This window comes from Quercus suber, unplaced genomic scaffold (assembly GCF_002906115.3).
Source record: "Quercus suber isolate HL8 unplaced genomic scaffold, Cork oak 2.0 scaffold_682, whole genome shotgun sequence".
Lineage (NCBI taxonomy): Eukaryota > Viridiplantae > Streptophyta > Magnoliopsida > Fagales > Fagaceae > Quercus > Quercus suber.
In genome coordinates this window covers 117,935-139,719 of record NW_027070123.1, presented here as the reverse complement: position 1 = coordinate 139,719, position 21,785 = coordinate 117,935, and the positions used below count along the sequence as shown (strand labels likewise).

The following is a 21,785-nucleotide window of genomic DNA, read 5'->3' as shown; positions in this document are numbered from 1 at the left end:
CACCTCCAAGATTTTAAATAAGAGGTCAAACGAAGAGGCAGAAGTTATTTCTCCCCAAGTCTCGATGAAAAGCCCCGCCCGTTGGATCAACAGCCCACCGTTGGATGCAAAGGACAAGGCGCCCCCTGAAGTAATTAATGTAGCGCTTTGGGAATACGAAAAACAACAGGCAGCAATGATGGACGCACCGCATCTATACCTAACGCCCGTGCCAGGCCGAATTTTTGTCCGCTTTCAAGCCTTAACTCCATGACAGGTCAAAATCCCATTTTTCTCTTCGGATGCAAGGGAAAAGTAAGATTTTGAGGGGCTATGTGGGGGGTAAAAGCCCAGAGCTGCTTAATGGGCCCGGGGCCCCTGTTAAGGATTGTTATATTTCCGAGGAGCAATAGTGGTTGGAACGCCCATTTGAAGGCAGGAGGCCCAGAAGTAAAGGGGGAATGCCGTCCGAAGAGGTCACTGCTGTCCGAGGACTCCTACTCCTCGGCCACAAATAACCTTGATCAAACAAACGTGAGGAAGACCCGAATAACCTTCCTAACAATCTCAATGATAATGATAAGTTCTGAGTGGATCCAGAGATGATCAGAACTAGAGAAAAATATCTAAAGGAAAAGCTGCTACCACCATTTAATGCGCTGCAACAGCTTTTCTGGCCGCATTTATGTGGAGAAGACCCCTGAACAGTGCAACCTCAGCTGCCGCCACTAACAAAGAACTAAAGTAGACACATGACGTGACATGCACTTGAGTAGATGCGCGGATGAAAACAGGTGGACGATGGAGATGATAGGAAGGGATGCTATATAAAGAAGAAGGGTCCCTGATAATGGGGGACGGAAAAAAGAGAGAAAAAGGGAGAGAAAAGCCTTACTGTAGCTCTGAATGCTGTAATCACTGCTCACTTAATAAAACATCTCTTCAGGACATTCATTCATGAGTTGTTAAGCTTTTAGCTCATGTTCATGTTATCATCACTGCACGTAACCTAGCCAACTGTTCTGTGCTTCATAACCAGCCCAGCTCTTTCGCCCACTCTCTACAAATTCATTGTTCTGGGTTCGTTGGGCCTTTAACCCATATCCTTTGGGCTTGGGCTACAAAAACCGACCCTACAGAAGTTTTCTTCTTAAACTTGAAGATAAATTAGTCCCAAAAAAAAAGGATTAAGTTAAATTTGGATTTTTTTCTCTAATGCTTTATCAATTTTTTTTGGATAAAATTGCGGTAACTTTTTAGATAAAAACAACACTTCATTTGTTGTTTTCAACTTCTCAAAAACATACAACCTTTTTAGTTATATCAAACTATTTTTTTTTTCTTTTTTATAAAGTAAAGATGGTGTTTTTAAGAAAGTGTGGATAGAGATTAACGATTAATTCACTTTGAAATTAGTCCGAAATTTTAAAAGATTTTGGATTGAATTAAATTTGGAATTTTTATCAACTATTTTTTTTTTACTACGTTTTTTTTTTTTTTTTTTTTTAATTCTAACATATATATTTTATTAACGTTTTGTTGATATGATTTTTTAAAATTTTTTTATTAAATTATAGACTTGTCGGAAAACTAAAGTAGTGTATGATGGCAAGTCTATTTATCACAACTGCTTATTTCCTCTTCACACGGCCCAATGCATTTTATACGTCAAGGACTTTCAATACACTAGTTAAGTGAGATTTTAATTCTATTGTTTAGATTTATATTTTGCCCGGTATCTCTTCTTGGAAAAAAAAAAAAAAAAAGGTTTTGTACATGTCAACTTCTTCAATGAATGTGGAGACGTTTTACTCATACTAACTTCTTCAATGAAGAGGTTTTACTCATATTAACTTCTTCACTATAGAGAGTTTATATATTATTTTTTTGGTAAATTATACATTAAAGTGATAGATAATAATAAAAAATGTTTTTGTCACATTCAATGAATATATAACTTGACTCTATAAGTATCTCTATTAGAAAAAATTAATATAAGGATCTTGGAAAAAAAAAAATAAGAAAACAAATAAGAAGATAGACATAATTCCATATATTTCTCAAAAAAAAAAAAGAAGACATAATTCCATACAGCTACTAAAGTGGACCTACACATAAATACATTAATCTCTTTTCTGTCCCTTCAGGTTCCTGAGTTTTGCGTTTGCTGAAAAATAAACCTTTCTTAGAACAAAATTTAAAATATTAAAGAGAGAAAAAAAAAAAACACCAGAGCGATTAAATAAAGCCTTGTACCCAGTACCCACACGCTTCTCTTGTACGACACGAACTACTACTCCACAGTGAGTCTATGCTTGCTCGGTCTTTTTTCTTTTATATAAATTATATTATTCTAATTTTTCTTCGCTTATGATATGGTCATCGTACCTTGTTCTTATTTATGATTGAAGCTTAGATTCTATTTTTCTTGCTGCAGTTTCTTAATTTTCGTAGTTTTGTTTTTTTTGTTTTTTTGTTTTCAGTGAATTGCTTTGCATAGGGGTTTCTGTTGTTGCTGTGAAAAAGGGGTTTGTGAGTTTCGGCTTTACGATATTGTAAAACTCTGCTAAACGAGGAAAAAAACAGAAGAAGTTAACATGCCACCCTCTCGTGGTAATCATTCTCACTCTGATGCTGCGAGAATGGAACAAATAATCACAGAATTCTATACCAAAAGCCTCCACATAATATTGGAGTCTAGAACCCCATATGTGTCTTCTCGTAATTTCAGTGGTGAGCAAATCATGTCGATGTCGTTGTCATCCCCATCCTCTTCCTCGTCCTCTGCCTCGGCCTCGGCCTCGGCCTCATCGAGTGTGAGGCCGAGGCCGAGGGACAAGTGGTTTAATTTGGCACTTAGGGGATACCCTGGTGCCTTGGAGAATCTTGATCTCTGGCACCACAGCAATCCAGAACCTATGGTGGTTGATGTAGTGTTAGTTCAAAGGCCTCTTGATTGGGACCCAATGCCCAATTTTTCGCCCACAAGGGAAGAAATTGTTATAGAGAGATGGGTGCTGCAGTATGATCATAGTAGGAAAGTGAAGGATAATCATAGTTCAGGGAGCAGCAGCAGGAGGTCTAGTAACATTACTTTGCATACCTTGTACAAGAAATCCATGTTGCTTCTCAGGTCTTTGTATCTCACTGTTAGGCTTTTACCTGCTTATAAGGTCTTTCGTGAACTTAATTCCTCTGCCCAACTCCGAACATTTAGTCTTGCTTATCACGTGTCTTCTGTTATTGAACCCTTCCCTCGTAGTGCAGAGGCTGAAATGCAGTGTTTTGGTTTCACCCCTATTGATACTTCTGCAGGTAGGCTTTGCCTATCGGTCTTGTATCGTTCATCAGTCTTGGATTTAAGCTCTGAACCAACTCCTCTTACCCCACAAGTTATACCAGATTATGTAGGCAGCCCATTGGCAGAGCCGCTCAAAAGATTTCCATCCCTACCTGTCGCAGGGTTGGGGAATCATGGCTCTCCGTCATCATTGCCATTGCCATTGCCATTTTCTAGGCGGCATAGTTGGGGTTTTGACCTTTATAGAGCTTCTTCTCCTTCGGTTTCTTTCTCACCTTCACCTACACATTCGGAATCCAATGTTTCAATTTCCAACCCAGCTTCCCGCAGATTCCCACCCGCAACCCTGCCACCTCATCCACCTGGAACATCTATAGCTCATAAGAATACTACCAGTTTTGATGAGTACTGTCCATCTCCTACATTTTCACCCTCCCCTTCTCCATCACCACCAATATATATTCCTGGAACTCATCTTTCACATGGTCTTTTACGATCTGAAAGTGCCCCAGTAAACATACCTACTACTAGGCTTTCTAGTTTGCCTGCATTGTCCAACAAGCAATATTTGCCACCGTCTCCTCCCATTAAGAGTACAAGGTCTGGTGCTTTGAGGACTGATAAATTTACAGGTCCAACTCAGACTGGTGCCGCAGTTGAGCAGGTATATCTATGTATTTCATCACAGTAGTTGTAGTGTTGGATGTATTTCTTTCATTTATGATTTCTTTTTATCTGCTATAGTTGTTCTCTCTTGGGAAGGATGACAACAGAAAATATTTTGGACCGAAGATATCATCCAATGACTCACCGCAGATTTCATTTTCCAGAAGCTCAAGCAGGTCTTTACCGGATGATTTTGATGATCCTGAGTTTGATTGTCCTTTTGATGTTGATGATGATGATATGACAGATCCAGGTAGCAGGTAATGTTTGAAATTCATTCAATGGATTCTACTTCTTAGTGACCAGATTTGCTTGCTAATATTTATCATAAGTGTTTTCACTTGCTTTGTTCTAATTGGTAATGTTCATCCCTTGAGGACATGTTTTTTGAATGACAAAATAGAAAATGAGCACATTATGCAAGAATTTTCATATTGCTTAGTAAATGAGTTGGCCCTTATGTGTAAGTGACTTGATAGAAATTCATATCGTAGTTAATTCACTGGCTTTTGGTATATTCTACCAAGCTTACTTGATGTATTAGGCACCGAGTATCAAAGAAACCCACCAAGTGATCTGAGATTTTAAGAAGGGTTAGAAGGAAAATGTTAAATGCTAGCAAATAGCCATATCTTTTTGTATTATTTATTTTCTCTTTTATACTTTGAGATTTAATAATCCATAGACTTTTAACTCTACTTTGAGCATTCGTTTTCTTTTGGACTATTTACTTTGATATGCTTCTCTCCAATTTTCATATAGTTTGAAAGGTTGACATGTTTAAAACAGAAAATTGCTGTATGCATTTATGTAACTCTGCTTATGAAAAAAAAAAAATTCTCAAAAAAAAAAAAGAAGACATAATTCCATACAGCTACTAAAGTGGACCTACACATAAATACATTAATCTCTTTTCTGTCCCTTCAGGTTCCTGAGTTTTGCGTTTGCTGAAAAATAAACCTTTCTTAGAACAAAATTTAAAATATTAAAGAGAGAAAAAAAAAAAACACCAGAGCGATTAAATAAAGCCTTGTACCCAGTACCCACACGCTTCTCTTGTACGACACGAACTACTACTCCACAGTGAGTCTATGCTTGCTCGGTCTTTTTTCTTTTATATAAATTATATTATTCTAATTTTTCTTCGCTTATGATATGGTCATCGTACCTTGTTCTTATTTATGATTGAAGCTTAGATTCTATTTTTCTTGCTGCAGTTTCTTAATTTTCGTAGTTTTGTTTTTTTTGTTTTTTTGTTTTCAGTGAATTGCTTTGCATAGGGGTTTCTGTTGTTGCTGTGAAAAAGGGGTTTGTGAGTTTCGGCTTTACGATATTGTAAAACTCTGCTAAACGAGGAAAAAAACAGAAGAAGTTAACATGCCACCCTCTCGTGGTAATCATTCTCACTCTGATGCTGCGAGAATGGAACAAATAATCACAGAATTCTATACCAAAAGCCTCCACATAATATTGGAGTCTAGAACCCCATATGTGTCTTCTCGTAATTTCAGTGGTGAGCAAATCATGTCGATGTCGTTGTCATCCCCATCCTCTTCCTCGTCCTCTGCCTCGGCCTCGGCCTCGGCCTCATCGAGTGTGAGGCCGAGGCCGAGGGACAAGTGGTTTAATTTGGCACTTAGGGGATACCCTGGTGCCTTGGAGAATCTTGATCTCTGGCACCACAGCAATCCAGAACCTATGGTGGTTGATGTAGTGTTAGTTCAAAGGCCTCTTGATTGGGACCCAATGCCCAATTTTTCGCCCACAAGGGAAGAAATTGTTATAGAGAGATGGGTGCTGCAGTATGATCATAGTAGGAAAGTGAAGGATAATCATAGTTCAGGGAGCAGCAGCAGGAGGTCTAGTAACATTACTTTGCATACCTTGTACAAGAAATCCATGTTGCTTCTCAGGTCTTTGTATCTCACTGTTAGGCTTTTACCTGCTTATAAGGTCTTTCGTGAACTTAATTCCTCTGCCCAACTCCGAACATTTAGTCTTGCTTATCACGTGTCTTCTGTTATTGAACCCTTCCCTCGTAGTGCAGAGGCTGAAATGCAGTGTTTTGGTTTCACCCCTATTGATACTTCTGCAGGTAGGCTTTGCCTATCGGTCTTGTATCGTTCATCAGTCTTGGATTTAAGCTCTGAACCAACTCCTCTTACCCCACAAGTTATACCAGATTATGTAGGCAGCCCATTGGCAGAGCCGCTCAAAAGATTTCCATCCCTACCTGTCGCAGGGTTGGGGAATCATGGCTCTCCGTCATCATTGCCATTGCCATTGCCATTTTCTAGGCGGCATAGTTGGGGTTTTGACCTTTATAGAGCTTCTTCTCCTTCGGTTTCTTTCTCACCTTCACCTACACATTCGGAATCCAATGTTTCAATTTCCAACCCAGCTTCCCGCAGATTCCCACCCGCAACCCTGCCACCTCATCCACCTGGAACATCTATAGCTCATAAGAATACTACCAGTTTTGATGAGTACTGTCCATCTCCTACATTTTCACCCTCCCCTTCTCCATCACCACCAATATATATTCCTGGAACTCATCTTTCACATGGTCTTTTACGATCTGAAAGTGCCCCAGTAAACATACCTACTACTAGGCTTTCTAGTTTGCCTGCATTGTCCAACAAGCAATATTTGCCACCGTCTCCTCCCATTAAGAGTACAAGGTCTGGTGCTTTGAGGACTGATAAATTTACAGGTCCAACTCAGACTGGTGCCGCAGTTGAGCAGGTATATCTATGTATTTCATCACAGTAGTTGTAGTGTTGGATGTATTTCTTTCATTTATGATTTCTTTTTATCTGCTATAGTTGTTCTCTCTTGGGAAGGATGACAACAGAAAATATTTTGGACCGAAGATATCATCCAATGACTCACCGCAGATTTCATTTTCCAGAAGCTCAAGCAGGTCTTTACCGGATGATTTTGATGATCCTGAGTTTGATTGTCCTTTTGATGTTGATGATGATGATATGACAGATCCAGGTAGCAGGTAATGTTTGAAATTCATTCAATGGATTCTACTTCTTAGTGACCAGATTTGCTTGCTAATATTTATCATAAGTGTTTTCACTTGCTTTGTTCTAATTGGTAATGTTCATCCCTTGAGGACATGTTTTTTGAATGACAAAATAGAAAATGAGCACATTATGCAAGAATTTTCATATTGCTTAGTAAATGAGTTGGCCCTTATGTGTAAGTGACTTGATAGAAATTCATATCGTAGTTAATTCACTGGCTTTTGGTATATTCTACCAAGCTTACTTGATGTATTAGGCACCGAGTATCAAAGAAACCCACCAAGTGATCTGAGATTTTAAGAAGGGTTAGAAGGAAAATGTTAAATGCTAGCAAATAGCCATATCTTTTTGTATTATTTATTTTCTCTTTTATACTTTGAGATTTAATAATCCATAGACTTTTAACTCTACTTTGAGCATTCGTTTTCTTTTGGACTATTTACTTTGATATGCTTCTCTCCAATTTTCATATAGTTTGAAAGGTTGACATGTTTAAAACAGAAAATTGCTGTATGCATTTATGTAACTCTGCTTATGAAAAAAAAAAAAAAACCCTGCTTTATTGCTGGTAGCTGTTCATATTCTAAATCATCTAAGGTTCAGTATTTCTGTGTGTTCCCTTAATTACAGTGGGATGAAATCTCTATCTTTCTGTGGCTAGTGTCTTTGGACCTCTGCATGATTCTGAGGTCATCTATCTTCTTTGAAATCGTTGAATCGATCTCTTCTACACTTGTTGTGTTCTAATTGCTTAAAAGGGGCAGTATTTCTAAAACTTCTTGGAATTGCCCGAGTTAACTTATAACAGCACCAGAAATTCTAACATATGAATTATTATTAACCTCTGATATAGGGATGGCAAAAAATTCCCTGCCCCACTTGACCCACACGGGTTTTCCCCAGCCTAAAGAGGTGATGGGGTGGGGATGGCTTTTGCTTGCCCCGACCTGTCTTGCCCTGCCCTGAGTGTCTATATGTATATATTTATTAAATATATATTTCAATTATTTTAAGTTAATCTCTTATATACAAATCCTATTTATAATTTATTTTTTGTTCATATTTTAGTACCATCCCCTAAACATTTGCTTTCTGTCTCTCTCTTCACTCTCCTGAATGTCCCTTCCCCTTCTCTTTCATCTCTACCTCATTTATGCCGAAGCCACATCAATTTAGGAATGGCAAATTACCTCCAACCTGTCCCAACCCCAACCTGCTCAATACAGGTTTTCCCTTCCCGAAAGAGGGGATGAGGCACCCTTGATCTGATCATTCTCTACCCAGTTACCATCCCTACTCTTATATGATTTAATGTCAGTACAACATAAACTGGGCACTTCACACAATTAAATGATTGTTCTACACATGGAGAGGATTTGGTTTCTTGAACCAGATGTAGAATATAGAAACATAGCACAATTGAAAAAGGTTGTTTCTAAGAATATCTAAAAACTGTTTATTTGTAATATGATTTAAGAATTATCCTTTTATTCTTCATTCTTTTTTTTCTTTTTCTTTTTTTTTTTAATTTCCCCCTTTTTTTTTTTCTTTTTCTTTTTCTTGCGACTTTGCAAACAAAAAACACCTGGATAACATATCCAAAGTTGTCCTAAGTCAATCAGCATATAATTTTGACAAGGAACTTAGATGAGTTCTAGGAGGTTGAATTGTAAATTATCTTTCTTTCTAAGGAAAACTGCTTAAATGGTAAATTGTTAATTTTAATAAACTTGAGGTCAATGATATTACTTGAAACATCAGTTGAAGTATAATAAATTCAAAATTTTTGTTATTTTTGTTTACAAAATTGATTACTTTAAAATTATTCATTTAAAATCAATAAAAAGGACAATGTTCTTTTGCAAGTCATAAATCTTCCTCCTTGAAATTACAAAAATTATTACATAAATGATTACAACGTTACTGAAATTCCTGGATGCTTATTTTGTGAGATCCTTAAGTTTAACTATCTAAGTTAAATAAATTGAAATATGGCCATCCATTGGAACTGATGAATAAGACCAAGCATTACAAATGGTGTGGCATTTTCCAGCAAATAATTAACCATTGCATCCTACTTCATCTTCTTAATCATTAGTTTGCTATCATTTTGTTCTCTTACCTCCTCCAATGTCACCCCACCTTTGCTTGGTGCTACCAATCCTGTATCTTTTTCCTGAGAAAAGTTTGAACCATTCCTGCTTGTTGTTTATTTAAAGAGGGCTAGTCCAGTCTTAATTTCTAGATGTTTCCAGCAAAATTGTTTTAATTTAATTCTGATGTAGTTAAGTAATGGTTGCAGAGATTTGCTATCAACCTAGAACCAACACATTGGCTAATGGAACATAATCGACCTAATCCATGAAAGTTCTTGAATGGACCTTTTGTAATTCTTTTATGTTGATGGTTTATTTTAGCTATTTTAGCTTATAAGAGAATGGTGCATGCGTTGATTAGCAATTGGATCTTTCCAGCTCAATTTGCACCTTCTAATGTTTCCAACGGAGACATTTAGTGTTCAAATCCCCCCTCCCCAACTATTGAATTATCCAATAATAATAATAATAATAATAATAAATTCAAACAACTAAATTTTAACACAAAAAAACTTTAAATGCATTTTCTTTTTCAAAAAAAGAAACCAAATCACATGTCACTGTTGGCTCTTGGGTTAGGTTGGTTTATCAAATGCCTTAACCCAGAACCAAACAACTTAGATTAATCCTCATGCTTTGGAACTGGAGCCTAGAAGGCTGAGAGAGATGAATAAGCTGGTGAAGCACCACTTAGGCTTCCAAAGAGACCTGTGATTTAGAAGTAGAATGCCCAGCCTTTCTGCCACTCAGTTCTTGATGAGTAAGGTCCATCTTGATGATATGGTGATGCTTGAGTTCATTGACCTCCTCTTGCTGTGAATCATAAAGGCAGGATAACTTTTTTCACCAAGAGTGTTGGTTCACCGGGTTTAACCTCCCCCAGCTCTCAGCAGTAGTTACATGATTTTTTTTTTAATATTAAAAAGTGATTGAAGGACTGCAGTTGAAGTCAGCAATCTTTCAAGAAGCCAAAAAAAACAAAAATAAAAATAAAAAAAATAAAATCCCTTTTTTTAGAGTATATAATGAGACTACCCAACCAATGATTAGTTATTTGCAATAACAGAGAGTTATCTTGGCATATTTTGATGTACAGAATTTCTCAAAACATTGCTTATATATAAAAAAGAGTTTCCTCGAAACACCATAGTTATGATCTAGATGCCATGGATGGTGGAAGAATTGATTTTACCATTGCGAAAGATTAATGTTAAATTTATGGAGCTAGCCTGAAAAGAAGCGAGACCATTAGTTGAGCTTAAGGGAGGTTCAACAATTGCACAGACAAGTAGAGCATTGGGAATAGGTTTACTAGGGAGGAAGATGAGTCCATGATTCCTTTTTCTGCTTAATAAGGTGGTATTCTGCTCATGGCACCTATGTGCATGGATTGCAAATAATGATTAAAGCCATATCATATACTGATATCCCACACCTCATTAACATGACATTTTGAACTAGCTGGTGTACCAAATATGCATAATTATAGGTTATATTAGAAACGTTTCTGCCTGATAATAAGTGAAGAGCAGCATATACTGATATCCCACACCTATTACCTTTTTGTCCAATAGCTCATTCTTTGTGGATGTATATGCTTCGGTTGTTTGGAATCGATTGGGTTATGCCAGGTTTAGTTGTGGACTTATTATTTTGTTGGTATCATTGGCTTGGGAAGCATAGTTCTGAGATTTGGGATTTGGTTCCAGGCTGTTTAATGTGGACTATTTGGACTGAACGGAATTGGCAGTCTTTGTAGGATGAGGGGAAAACTGTGGTTCAGTTATTAGAGCTTTGCCAGCGGACCCTCTTTGATTGGTCTCGATGTTGGGGTTTCTCGGATTGTTCTACCCTTATGGATTTTCTTTCGTCTATTAGAATAGATTAGGGGCTGCTTCTGTCTTTTTGTTCCTTTTTTTCCTTTGTTCACTACCGTGAACTCTATGTGTTTTTCTTGCTATTCTTTTATTAATAATATTCTCTTCTTACTTATCAAAAAAAAAAGAAGTGCAGCATACTCAAGTGGTAATATAATGGAAATATGGTAATACATTTTATCATGCTCAAGTGTTATATAATGGAAATATTAGTTGGCAGGGTGTCAGTTTTATACTCTACTTAGTTAATGATTTTTTTTTTTTTAATCCAAAAAAAAAACAAATGGGGTTGGAAAAATACCGAATACTTTTTGAACAGGTTACCTTGAAGTTGAAACACAAGGTAGAATCCATAACAGAATTTCTGATGTATACTAGGAATTTTTTTTTTTTCCTGATTTTTTTCTCAAGTGCATCTGTTAGATTTAGTACTTCTAATGCTTCCTTATACAAAGCTACAACCTTATTTAAACAAGATGACTATCCCCTCCTCCCAATGAACAATAAATATACTGTACTCCAACCTAAAGGAAATGGAACAGAATATAAAAGAAATAAAAAAGGGAAAAGAAATGCATTTAGATGTTACATATCAATAATGCTGGATATTTTCTTGAAGGGTTTTCATTAACATTATCCTTTATGGGAGGTGATTGGTGTAAACTTCGCAGAGAACATTTTGATTGTCATAATAGAATTACAATGGTTGGTTAAGCTTGAATTTTTCTATATTAGAAATGCTGTTAGGAAGCATTTTTAACTGCTTGTAGTTTCTCATAGTCTTATCGTAATGCACCTGCGTATGTTGTCATCATCCTTTTCCTTTTGTTTGTGTGTGTCTCTTTTTTTTTTTTTTTTTTTTTTTAAATGGTATTAGCTGTGCATTCATTAGTAGTATTATTAATTAATATATATATATATATATATATATATATATTTATTTACTTGGGAGATTTCACTGAGTAGCTTGTGGTTTTCATTAATTATCCCTTGCATTCTCACTTATCACAAAAAAGTCCTTGCATTCTGAAGCAATTACCCAGATTATGCCACAGGACTTCAAGTAATCTAATTTTAACTGTGCCACAAATATTACAATTATCCAGTTCTTACCCATCTTTCAATGTGCTTATCTGAAGAACATGGATATTTCTTCATGAAACCTGAGGGTCTAAAACCTTTTTCACTGATCAATTGAGAGAAGTATAGTGTTTACTGTGTCATCATCAATGAAATTAGTGAAAAGCAAGGCTTTATTGCTACCTCACCTTTGCTTCCAACAACCACAATTGGTACCAAACTACCAATAACCCTTTTGCATTTGCTATAGTGGGTATTAATTTCCCTAGCCTTGGCTTGAAGGTGTAGTAGACATCATTGTTTTGTAGTCACCAGAATTCTTCATCATTGTTATGAGACAAGATTTTTGTGGCTTTTGTGTATCTGTTAACCTGAGCAGATATCTTTAATCTTTCTTGCTAAGTTATTTTTTATGGTAAAAAAAATCTTGGACTAGAAGTATGGAGGGACCTTTTTCTAATTATTTTATTTTTATTTTGAATGCAGAAGTTTGGATGCTTCAAATATGGGTTTGTAAGGCTCTTGGTCATAAAACTCTAATGTCTGAAAACAAGTGAATGGTTTACAAAAATTAGTTATGCAGGAAAAATTACTCCATAATTTTTAGTACTTGAGCCCTTATATGATATAGTGATTAGTTTTTTAGTTTGCTGATTTTCTAGTGAGTGAAGTCTCTACTACCTTTATACTTCAGCACCATCATCTATCATATAAGCATCTCCATTATCATGGAGGAGAATCTCCTCTGCCTGTCTTTTAGATCGGATTGATTTACTTGTGAAATAAAAATTGTACTTTCAGGTTTTCTGATTGTGCTGTAGTGAATAAAAACTGACCTGTAGTGCATATCTCTCAGACCAGGTTCTTTTGATCAGAGAGGACATATATCCCAAGATGCTGCTGTTGGTGATCTTGTACGCATGTTGAAGAAAGCTCCACCTCTCTGCCCAGAATTTTCCAATTCAGTAAATGTGCCACAAGCCTCTGGGTCTGAAATATGGAGTAGCAGCATCCAGGAACCCTGTCCTACTGCGCAGAATGCAGTTTCTGCAAGCGTCACGTCATCTGGGCTTGTTAGGTTGAAGACAACAGCTGATGCATTGGAAGAGCTCCAGGGTTATAGAGAGATGAAGAAAGTGTTGCTTAAGCAAGGCAGTAAATCATACACATAATCCAATTACACTGGACAGCAGAATTTTCTGGCAGAGTTATAGCTGGATTTTAACCCATCTTGATATTGAATCCTGTGGACATGTACAGCGTTTTGGTTCTGAAGAATATGTTCACTGGTGCCGATTTTCTCTCTTGTACATATGTGGTTATATTTTATATAAAGTTTATGCTTAAAACTTGATAACTAAATAGAAAGGTTTGGCGTAATTACTTATACGTAAATACAGACATACTATACTGAATGTTCATATTGTATAATATATCAAATAGTTTGCCTTATGGATTATACTTTTCTTTTGTTTTTATTACTGTGGTTTTTCTATCATGCTCATTTAGTAGCATCGATAAGCCAGGGGTGGCCTGATCCCAATGCAAGTTGCTTTACAAGGTTTGTTCAATTGTTCTACATACTTCCAATCAAGAAATGTAATTAATGCTTTATATTTCAGTCAAACTCTCTTGTTGCATAAAATGGTTTTATAGGGAAATAGATCTCCTAGGGGTGTTTTGAGTCACATCTCTTTAGGGATGACTTGATGAGTTGATTTTATTAGCCCATAAAGTTACAGAATCTCTATCAGCGTTCTGATTGTGCTGTAGCTTAGAAATGACAAGTGCATATAAGGATTGCTCCAACTAGAGCCAGGGTTCATGTCATGGACTATGATTCCATCAATCAAGATACAGAATTGGGTACTCTTGAGAGTGTTGTAGAAATTGGATCATGTCTTGAAATGAATCAAGAAAATGTGGGGGTCATGTACATAAGGAAGTTTTCCCTTTATGGGAATTCAATAAGAACTGACGCAAGAAAGCAGCCTGACTGATCTATTACTGATGGGATCTGAAGCTGTTGAAGGGCAGAACTGGCTGCTCTTTTGCTTCAGACACTGTTGAGAAGCTTAACTATCTCTTAACTAACTTAGAGAATGGAGAATAGATTATTCATTCAAGAGGTTGGCTAATTTTACTTACGAAGAAAGAAAGAGGGTTGGCTATTTTCTTCACTCAAGGCCTGAATTACAAGAGCATTACTGCTCTCCAAATGAAGCACGAGTCAGTAGCTGAACACACTAACTTTCAGATGCTGAAGGAACTCTCACCTTATGTAAAGTTTGTGCATTTCACAGCCAACCAAGTGATCCTTGAGGCCACACAAGGCGATCATGAGGTTCATTCATTCATTTTTGACATCATGGAGGGGGTCCAATGGCCACCTTTGATGGCTGAGGTTGCAATGGGGAAGAGTACTTTCCTCGAAATAACAGCCATCATAGTGGACTAGAGAAATTCTAATTCAATCAAGCTGCCATTCATGTTTGATCCGATGGTGATGGTCAAAGAAGAAGATTGTGAAAGAATAGCATTTGCTTTCTTTGATAGCCAATTGTATGATTGACCAGCTTCACATGGCAGAAGTTTTCCATTGGTCAAAAGTTTCTTGGGTGTAGGGTACGTTCAAACTAACCTTAAAATTGTAATTTTAGTACAAGAAGAATTGTTCGATTTTGCCAGAATCCTCTGTGAAGCCCCTCCAGCAATTCACTGCAATTACTAACTCACTGGAGTGGTGAGCTGCTTTTGTGGTGGGTATAAAATGGGGTTAAGGCTAATAGAGGAGTTGCTGGGATTAGGATTTTAGATAGTTTGAGAGAGTTCCCTTGTGAGAAAAAGGAGAAATAAGTTGTGGGGGATGGGTTTGCATACTTTAAGGGATTTAGGAGAATTACACCGACGTATAATGCAACTTGAGAAATAAGTTGTAGGAGAATTAAGTGGGCAGCTTGTTTGGAGGTGATATTGATTAATGCAACTTGAGAAGTGCATGTCGGCTTTGAGTTGGAAGACTAAGGCCTGTGAAAACAACATCCATCTGGGTACCAAAAACAAAAGCAAAGTGACCAAGATCAAACCCAATTGAATTCTTTTGTCTAAATCAATGCAAGGTTGTCGTAGATCGACGTATATATGCATGGGAAAGTCGGTATATATGGTGATTAGGACTTATTTTATGAATGATTAAAAAATGTTGAAGTGGATTTTTTGTTTAAGTACCACCCCTTGCCTGTACTCAACGCAATTTGATTTCAGATTTGGGACTTCTCAAATAATGTGTTTTTGGATTTTTTTTTTTTTTTTTTTTTTTGAGTTACATGAAGTGTGTGTTTGGATTAAAATAAAAAATTAAAATTATTTTACTATTCAACTTATTTTTGCTACTATTTATGAGTTTCAGTGCACTTTTTGACACTATTTATGAGCTCCACTGTACTATTTCAACTAACTTTTACCTTTATTTATAGTACTTTCAACAATAATTTTTCAGTTTCAGCAAAATAAGAGGTATCCAAACACACCCAAAGAATCTTTTTAAGCAAGACACATTTTATATTATTAGATAATAAAAGTTGAACATTACAGACAATAATTATGTCCAGTGATTGTCTTCTACCTACGTGAGTGACAACATAATTCTTTTGTCAAGTGACTGCTTTTTATTAGATACTTGGGTAAATTACATAATTATTATCAATTAGAATGGTTTCAAATTAAACTATTTATTTTTCATATTAAAAAAATCAATTAAAAGCATAAATTTGTCAAATTATTTTTGTCCGTGTTACTATTAATTAAAGTAACAAAAATATATTTTTAAAAATCAAGAAAAAATGCTTTTGTAAATCTCGAGTCACATTGTTTATGGAAATATTGAAACATTATGAACGGAAAAAACCTTTTAATAACTCTGTACAAATATAATTATATGCTAACTCTTCTATTTTTTTTAGGTTAGTTTATTTGTTAGGTATTAATATTGCACGAGTAATAGGTCATTTTTAAAGTTTTGGGGACCAAAAGGTTTTTTTTTTTCGTGAACAATGAGTGGTGTAATTGAGTTTCCTTGCAATAATGCAATTGCTGAATTGCAACAGGTGATGCATTATAGGCATGTTTTTTGTGGAACCAAGTTTCGTTGATTTTGGTTAACTTACTGCCTAATCTGACTGCAATGTACAAGACCAAATTGCCATACTATAGTGTGTGCATGATTTTGACGACCCAATGCATACGGAGGACTCAGGACAGTATAAGAACCAACTAGAAAAGAATCTGGCATTTGCAAGGGCAGTTCATATTTTTGACATTTTCGGGAAACATAATTGATATTTCTTCCTCTCCTTTTTTCTTATATGAAGACTCAATCACGATCAACAGCACACAGTGTATGTGCTGGCAATAGCATAGTGGACAAAAAATGTTCAGAGAACAGAGTACAATAGTCGTGCAACAACTTTGTTGTGACCTAGTGTAGACGACTAAATTTCTAGTTTGAAATAAATCAAACAAGTAAAATAGTTTCACAAATGCAAATTTGTATTGATGAATGTGTGGTACAATTCTCTGAAATTACAAAAGAGGGACCCTCTGATTCGATCTCCTTGAAAGACTTTGTTGGTTGGGATTGTAATAATGTGATTTTGACTCGAACACCAAATATCCTTTTATTTGGTTGAAGGATGGATCGAAGACCTTTGAAACAGAATTACAATGAATCTCTGACTATGAGCTTGTTAGAAATTCTTTGTTTTTCACGTTCTTCGTGTTCTTCATGTGTTCTTCATCTTTAAAGGTTTGTTGTGGAAGTTCTTCGGTGCTTTAGAGGCTTGAATCCATAGAGCTTCGTTGATTTATGGTTTGTTAAGATTTCTGGAGGCTTTTTGACCTTGATTCCATCAAACTTCAAGATCTAGGCAGATAGTTTGGATGATTCTGCTTCGAACGTTCTTTGATTTTGAGGTTGAAGTTCTTGAAGGTTTTGAGGCTTGATTCCTACAGAGTTTCTGTACTTCTAAGTGCTTCTGAATCTTCTCTGATACTGCTTGTGTTCTAGATGGCTTGGTCTCTCCTTAAATGCCTTAGGAAGGCTTCTATTTATAGGAGTTTGGGGGGTGGGTGAGCAACACGTGACGGAGTCTAATTGGTTACACATGTCACAACTTGATTGGTCCACTTATGTCATCACTTACACGCGCTATATTGCATATGTCATCATTTACACGTGCTGGACTGCTTATGTCATCACTTACACATGCTGATGTGTGATTGGTTTTTACATGACACTTGGAAAATTTCTGTTGGTTTCTGAGTAGTGATAGAAAAACCTAGCAACAATACGTGACGCTTTGAAATTAACTGTATTTTGTGGACTTGGTAGTATGATGTGTCAGCTTGTGATAGATCGGGAATTTTCCCTTTCTACAAATGCCCATCGAGACTCGTTCACGCACATAGTTTCAGAGTGTGGTGCAGGAATGAGTTTTGAAAACAGATTTTTACACTTGACTCTTCAAGTGAAGTAGTTAAAGGTGGGGATGCTTTCAACAGGATAAGGTAATTTCTGAAGAGTAGACCCACCCATATGAAAGGCTTTGATGAGACCGAAGAGGGGTCTGCAAGTATTTGAATGTACTTGCGTGACCGAGCCTTCTCAACAAAGGTTAAGTTGAAGTAATTTCAAAAGAGTGTTCCATGGTATTTGAAATGGGTTGGTGAGGCTAAAAGTTATTTGCAAGAAGTTGAATGTACTTGCGAGATCGAATCATTTCAACAGAGGTTAAGCGAAAGTAATTTTAGAAGAGTATTTTGGATCATTGGCAACGATCACAGGGTGTAGAAGATGGGGAAGATGCGAGGATGTTGGCTAGGTACAACATGCAGAGCTATGGGGCTGGCCTCACGATTTTAAGAACTCCTGGTGAATTTATCTCGAAGAATATACTTCGGATTACGGAGAGAACATGTAGAAAGGTGGTTGAGTGCGCATGTGTTATTGTATCACTCAGGTTAAATTGAGGTAATTTCAAAAACTTATGGATTCTGGGTATGCTGATGTTGGTGGTGAAAAAGATGGGGATGAAGCAAAGAGGGTGAATGGATGAAACATACAACACCATGGAGCTAGCCCTGTACATCGGGGAATTTTTGGTGTAGATGTTTTTGGGGTATTTTAGGATATGGGATTGACTGCATGCTAAATGAGGTTTGGCGGCAAGTTATCGAATGTGCTTGTGTGATGGGACCATGCCGACGGACATTAAGTTGAAGTAATTTCAGAAGTATATTTTCTAAAATTCTTCAAGCTGATTTTAAGTTGAAGTAATTTCAAAAAGTGTGTTTTGAGGTACCTACAACAATGACCTTTGGGTCCCACACTGGTGGGGACATGGAATGAGGCTTTGGCAACCATTTACTGACACCAAAGGCTGATTTCTGATGAGCTGGCGGCTTGGAGGTCGTTTCAAGTGTTGGATGGGGGAAATTTGTAGGATACCCCAACACTTTTTACAACCTCCACCTAATGCCACTTGTTGGAAAAGCATAGAGAATGAAACATGGAGCTAACTTGTGATCTTGGTTTTAGAAATAAGCCAAGTTGCTATTTGTTCCAAATCGCTGCTTCTACTGGAAGACCAAACAACTTGAGAAGGACTATGGAGTTCTCAAAGCAGTTAAGGGGCTTCCTAAGCCTAGAAAGAGGTGTCTCTGCTGGACTTAGATTTTCTGGCCAACCAAGTCTGAGGATGTATGGAACAACGATACCAACCTTGTTATGAGTAATTTTATGGACAAATGTGGTCATTAAACAGGGAAACAAAATTTGTTTGGATCCTAAAACAACAATGACGTTGTGAGAAGAGTTTCTACTGAACCATGAGAAGGTTGATTTCAAACTGATTATGAAGCAATATTGGTTGCTAGGTGTTGAGAATGATAAGCCTATGGCAAGAAATGGTTGTGAGAAAGAGGATTTGCGATTTTGAAAGAAGCAAATCTTCATTTCATGATTCAGTGTATTTTTCTCGATGAGCTTCAATGAATCCGAACCTTCTATTTATAACGAAAAGATGAAGAACGGTAGATGGATAGTTGAGAATGACATATGAGAATTTTTGGTGAGAATGGTGGATGGGAATGTTTGGCACCGAAAGGGGAATGGTAGGTGGGAGATTGGTAGGCAACAAATGGGAATGGTAGGCTGAAGTAGTGACCCAATGTAATTTCAAGTTCAAGATACACTTCTGAGAGTTCATTTGTTCTTTGAAAGGGAAGCCTTAATGAAGTCTAAAGAATAATCTTGAGGGAATCCAAACCAAATGGATGAATCTCAAATTTTGATCTTCGGAGCTTATGTTTTGGACACTGCTAGTACTTCGGAGAAGTGGGTCAAATTGGTTGTTTCCAAGTCCTAAACAAAAAGACGAACTTCAAAATCAGAATCTTCGCAAAAAACTAAGTGGGACAAACTTTGTTTGGACATCTTGATTCTTGATCAAAGTTCACATCAAATTCAACAATTGTAGAATCACATTATTTGAGCAATGTTGGATTATCAAATGAAGAAATTGACCCCAAAATAGGAATCTACGTGAAAAACTAAGCAAGACAAGTCTGACTTGAAAATTTTGACTTTCGATCAAGATTTATGAAAAAGTCAACTTTTTCGAAATTGGTCATTTACACATTTTCTGAGTTTTGAATGAAGAAATGGATCCCAAAATCAGAATGTACTCAAAAAATTGAGTGAGACAAGTCCGTTTTCAAAATTTTGACTTTTTGGTCAAAGTCAAAGGTCTAACTTGGTCAAAACCTTTTTTTTTTTTTTTTTTTTTTTTTGGCAGTTCAGATCCCGGTCACGAATCCGTGTCAGGCTGAACAAACAAGCCAAACCAAGTAGAGGAGGATGACGTCATCCATGACATCATAGCTCTGGATGGCGCGTGCTAGCACGTGAGAAAACTGCCAGCACGTTTGAGCGCATTAATGAAAATAGCGACGTGTGGGAGCGCATGTTCATTGAGGCAGATATTTCCAGACCTTCTGGAGGCGTATGGCTGATCGTTTGGGCCTGAAATTTTCAGGTTTTGTAGATCAGGGCCCGCTATATCGAGTGGTAGTTTCCGTTTTCTAAATTGATGGCTCGATTTACACAGAAGTGAAGGAGGAGGCTACGATCTTCAAAGCTTATGGCGGCACGTGGCCGGGCATTTGAACCTGAAATTTTCAGGTTTGGTAGATCTTGGGCTGATGGATCTAGTGGTTGCATCAGTTCTGTAAAAAATTTCTCAGATTTACGCAAATTTGAATGAGAAATCTACAGGACGTTGTGAATTTATGGCCACGCATGGTGGCGCGTTATGGCTCCACTGTGGAAGGCTTTTTTGGGTCTTGTAATTCGAAGTCCTAAGAAGATTTCTGTGGGTTGAATTTTGTGAAATCTTGTCAAAAGTTTTCAAAATCCAAAAGAGGAGACCGTAGGAATTGTTGGACTTGTTGCCATCTTAGTCTACTCTGACGCTGGCTGCTCTAACAATGTTTGACAACTCAGGCGGATTGTTTAACCAACAAGTGTCTCTTATTGCTTTCTAGGTCGGTAGGACAGTCGCTTTGAACAATATGCGGCCTAGAACTTCATCCCAGGTCTAGTGCTTTCTTCAAGGTGACATGTCTACTTTTTGCAGGCCTATAAGCCCTTTCTGAGATCTAGTGCAATAGTTTCTTTCTAACAACATGATTCATTTGTCTCCTTTTTTCAAGGTTTGACGCAGTATTCTTTGAAAATATGGTATTTTAACTATTCTTTTTCCTTTTGCCCGTTACTTGCCAAAGATCCCTATATAAGGCTACCTGGGGCATGCATTAAGTTGTACAAGCATAGTCTCCCATGGGTAGCATAATACTCTAAGCGTAGAGAAATTATGCCTTTTCTTCTTCCTTTTTTATTTTTTAATTTTTAATTTTTATCTCTTTATTTTTTTAACATGCTTTGTTTGTACTAACCTTCTTTCTTTCTTTCTTTCTTTTTTTTTTCTTTTTTTTTTTTTTTTGACAGGCTAGAGATTAAAATTGAAGCTCTCTCTCTTTGTTGATTTTTATTTATTTATTTTTAGATGTGCCATGAGATTTTCTTCTGATAAGTTCTTTGTTGTTGCTTGTTTTTGTTATGCAGCATGCATTCCTTATTCTTTGGGCTTTACCATCAAGTTTTACACTAACATTCTTAGCCTAGTGTTCACCTTTATTTAGTGGCTTTACATTTCATTGAGCACAACGTTCTTATAGTGATGTTTGTCTCCATCTTTGGCGTTCTCATAGTGACAGTCATCTAGGCAACAATGTTATCACAGATTTTCATGATACAATGATGCTATTATTAGTACTTAACTTTGAAGTTGTACTGGCATTTGTCTTGGCAATTAAGTTGCCCCAACACTTGTCTTTTCAACGCAACCACCTTAAGAGTCTTTGCAACATAGCCACATCAAGAGTCTTTACCATGAAGCCGTGCCAGCATTTGTCCATGTACTGAAGCCATATTAACACTCACCTTCACAATGATGCTACATCCATTTTTTTTCTTTGCATCGAAATCATGTCACCACTTATCTTTGTCATGAAGTTGCGCCAACACTTGCATCTGTTATGAAGTCACACCATCATTTGCCTTTGTAATGAAGCTGCACTAGCATTCTTCTTTTGCCATAAAGCTGCCTCGACATTTTATTTGCATTGAAGTCAT

The 21,785-nt window shown here is 36.8% G+C and overlaps 2 protein-coding genes across 3 annotated transcripts; both read left to right on the top strand.

The window, feature by feature from the left end:
- The first annotated feature begins 2,156 nt into the window (after positions 1-2,156).
- On the top strand, positions 2,157-4,231 carry LOC136064413 (autophagy-related protein 13b-like). Its single transcript, XM_065766120.1, has 3 exons — positions 2,157-2,282; positions 2,463-3,944; positions 4,025-4,231. The coding sequence occupies exons 2-3, from the start codon at positions 2,577-2,579 to the stop codon at positions 4,208-4,210; spliced, it is 1,554 nt and encodes a 517-aa protein (XP_065622192.1). The 5' UTR covers positions 2,157-2,282; positions 2,463-2,576; the 3' UTR covers positions 4,211-4,231.
- Positions 4,232-4,903: 672 nt separating this feature from the next.
- On the top strand, positions 4,904-13,493 carry LOC112013103 (autophagy-related protein 13b). Of its 2 annotated transcripts, none has more exons than XM_024045491.2 (4): positions 4,904-5,029; positions 5,210-6,691; positions 6,772-6,953; positions 12,891-13,493. In XM_024045491.2, the coding sequence occupies exons 2-4, from the start codon at positions 5,324-5,326 to the stop codon at positions 13,204-13,206; spliced, it is 1,866 nt and encodes a 621-aa protein (XP_023901259.1). In that variant the 5' UTR covers positions 4,904-5,029; positions 5,210-5,323; the 3' UTR covers positions 13,207-13,493. The 2 variants fall into 2 exon arrangements, with proteins under 2 accessions (XP_023901259.1, XP_065622188.1); XM_065766116.1 differs by lacking the exon at positions 12,891-13,493 and adding an exon at positions 12,521-12,566.
- Positions 13,494-21,785: the final 8,292 nt, after the last annotated feature.

Bases quoted from the DNA above. Each gene is read 5' to 3' on its own strand.
- LOC112013103 (XM_024045491.2), top strand. From the start codon at position 5,324: ATGCCACCCTCTCGTGGTAATCATTCTCACTCTGATGCTGCGAGAATG. The intron at 6,692-6,771 runs GTATATCTATGT...TATCTGCTATAG, and splicing joins CTGGTGCCGCAGTTGAGCAG to TTGTTCTCTCTTGGGAAGGA. The intron at 6,954-12,890 runs GTAATGTTTGAA...CATATCTCTCAG, and splicing joins ATGACAGATCCAGGTAGCAG to ACCAGGTTCTTTTGATCAGA.
- LOC136064413 (XM_065766120.1), top strand. From the start codon at position 2,577: ATGCCACCCTCTCGTGGTAATCATTCTCACTCTGATGCTGCGAGAATG. The intron at 3,945-4,024 runs GTATATCTATGT...TATCTGCTATAG, and splicing joins CTGGTGCCGCAGTTGAGCAG to TTGTTCTCTCTTGGGAAGGA.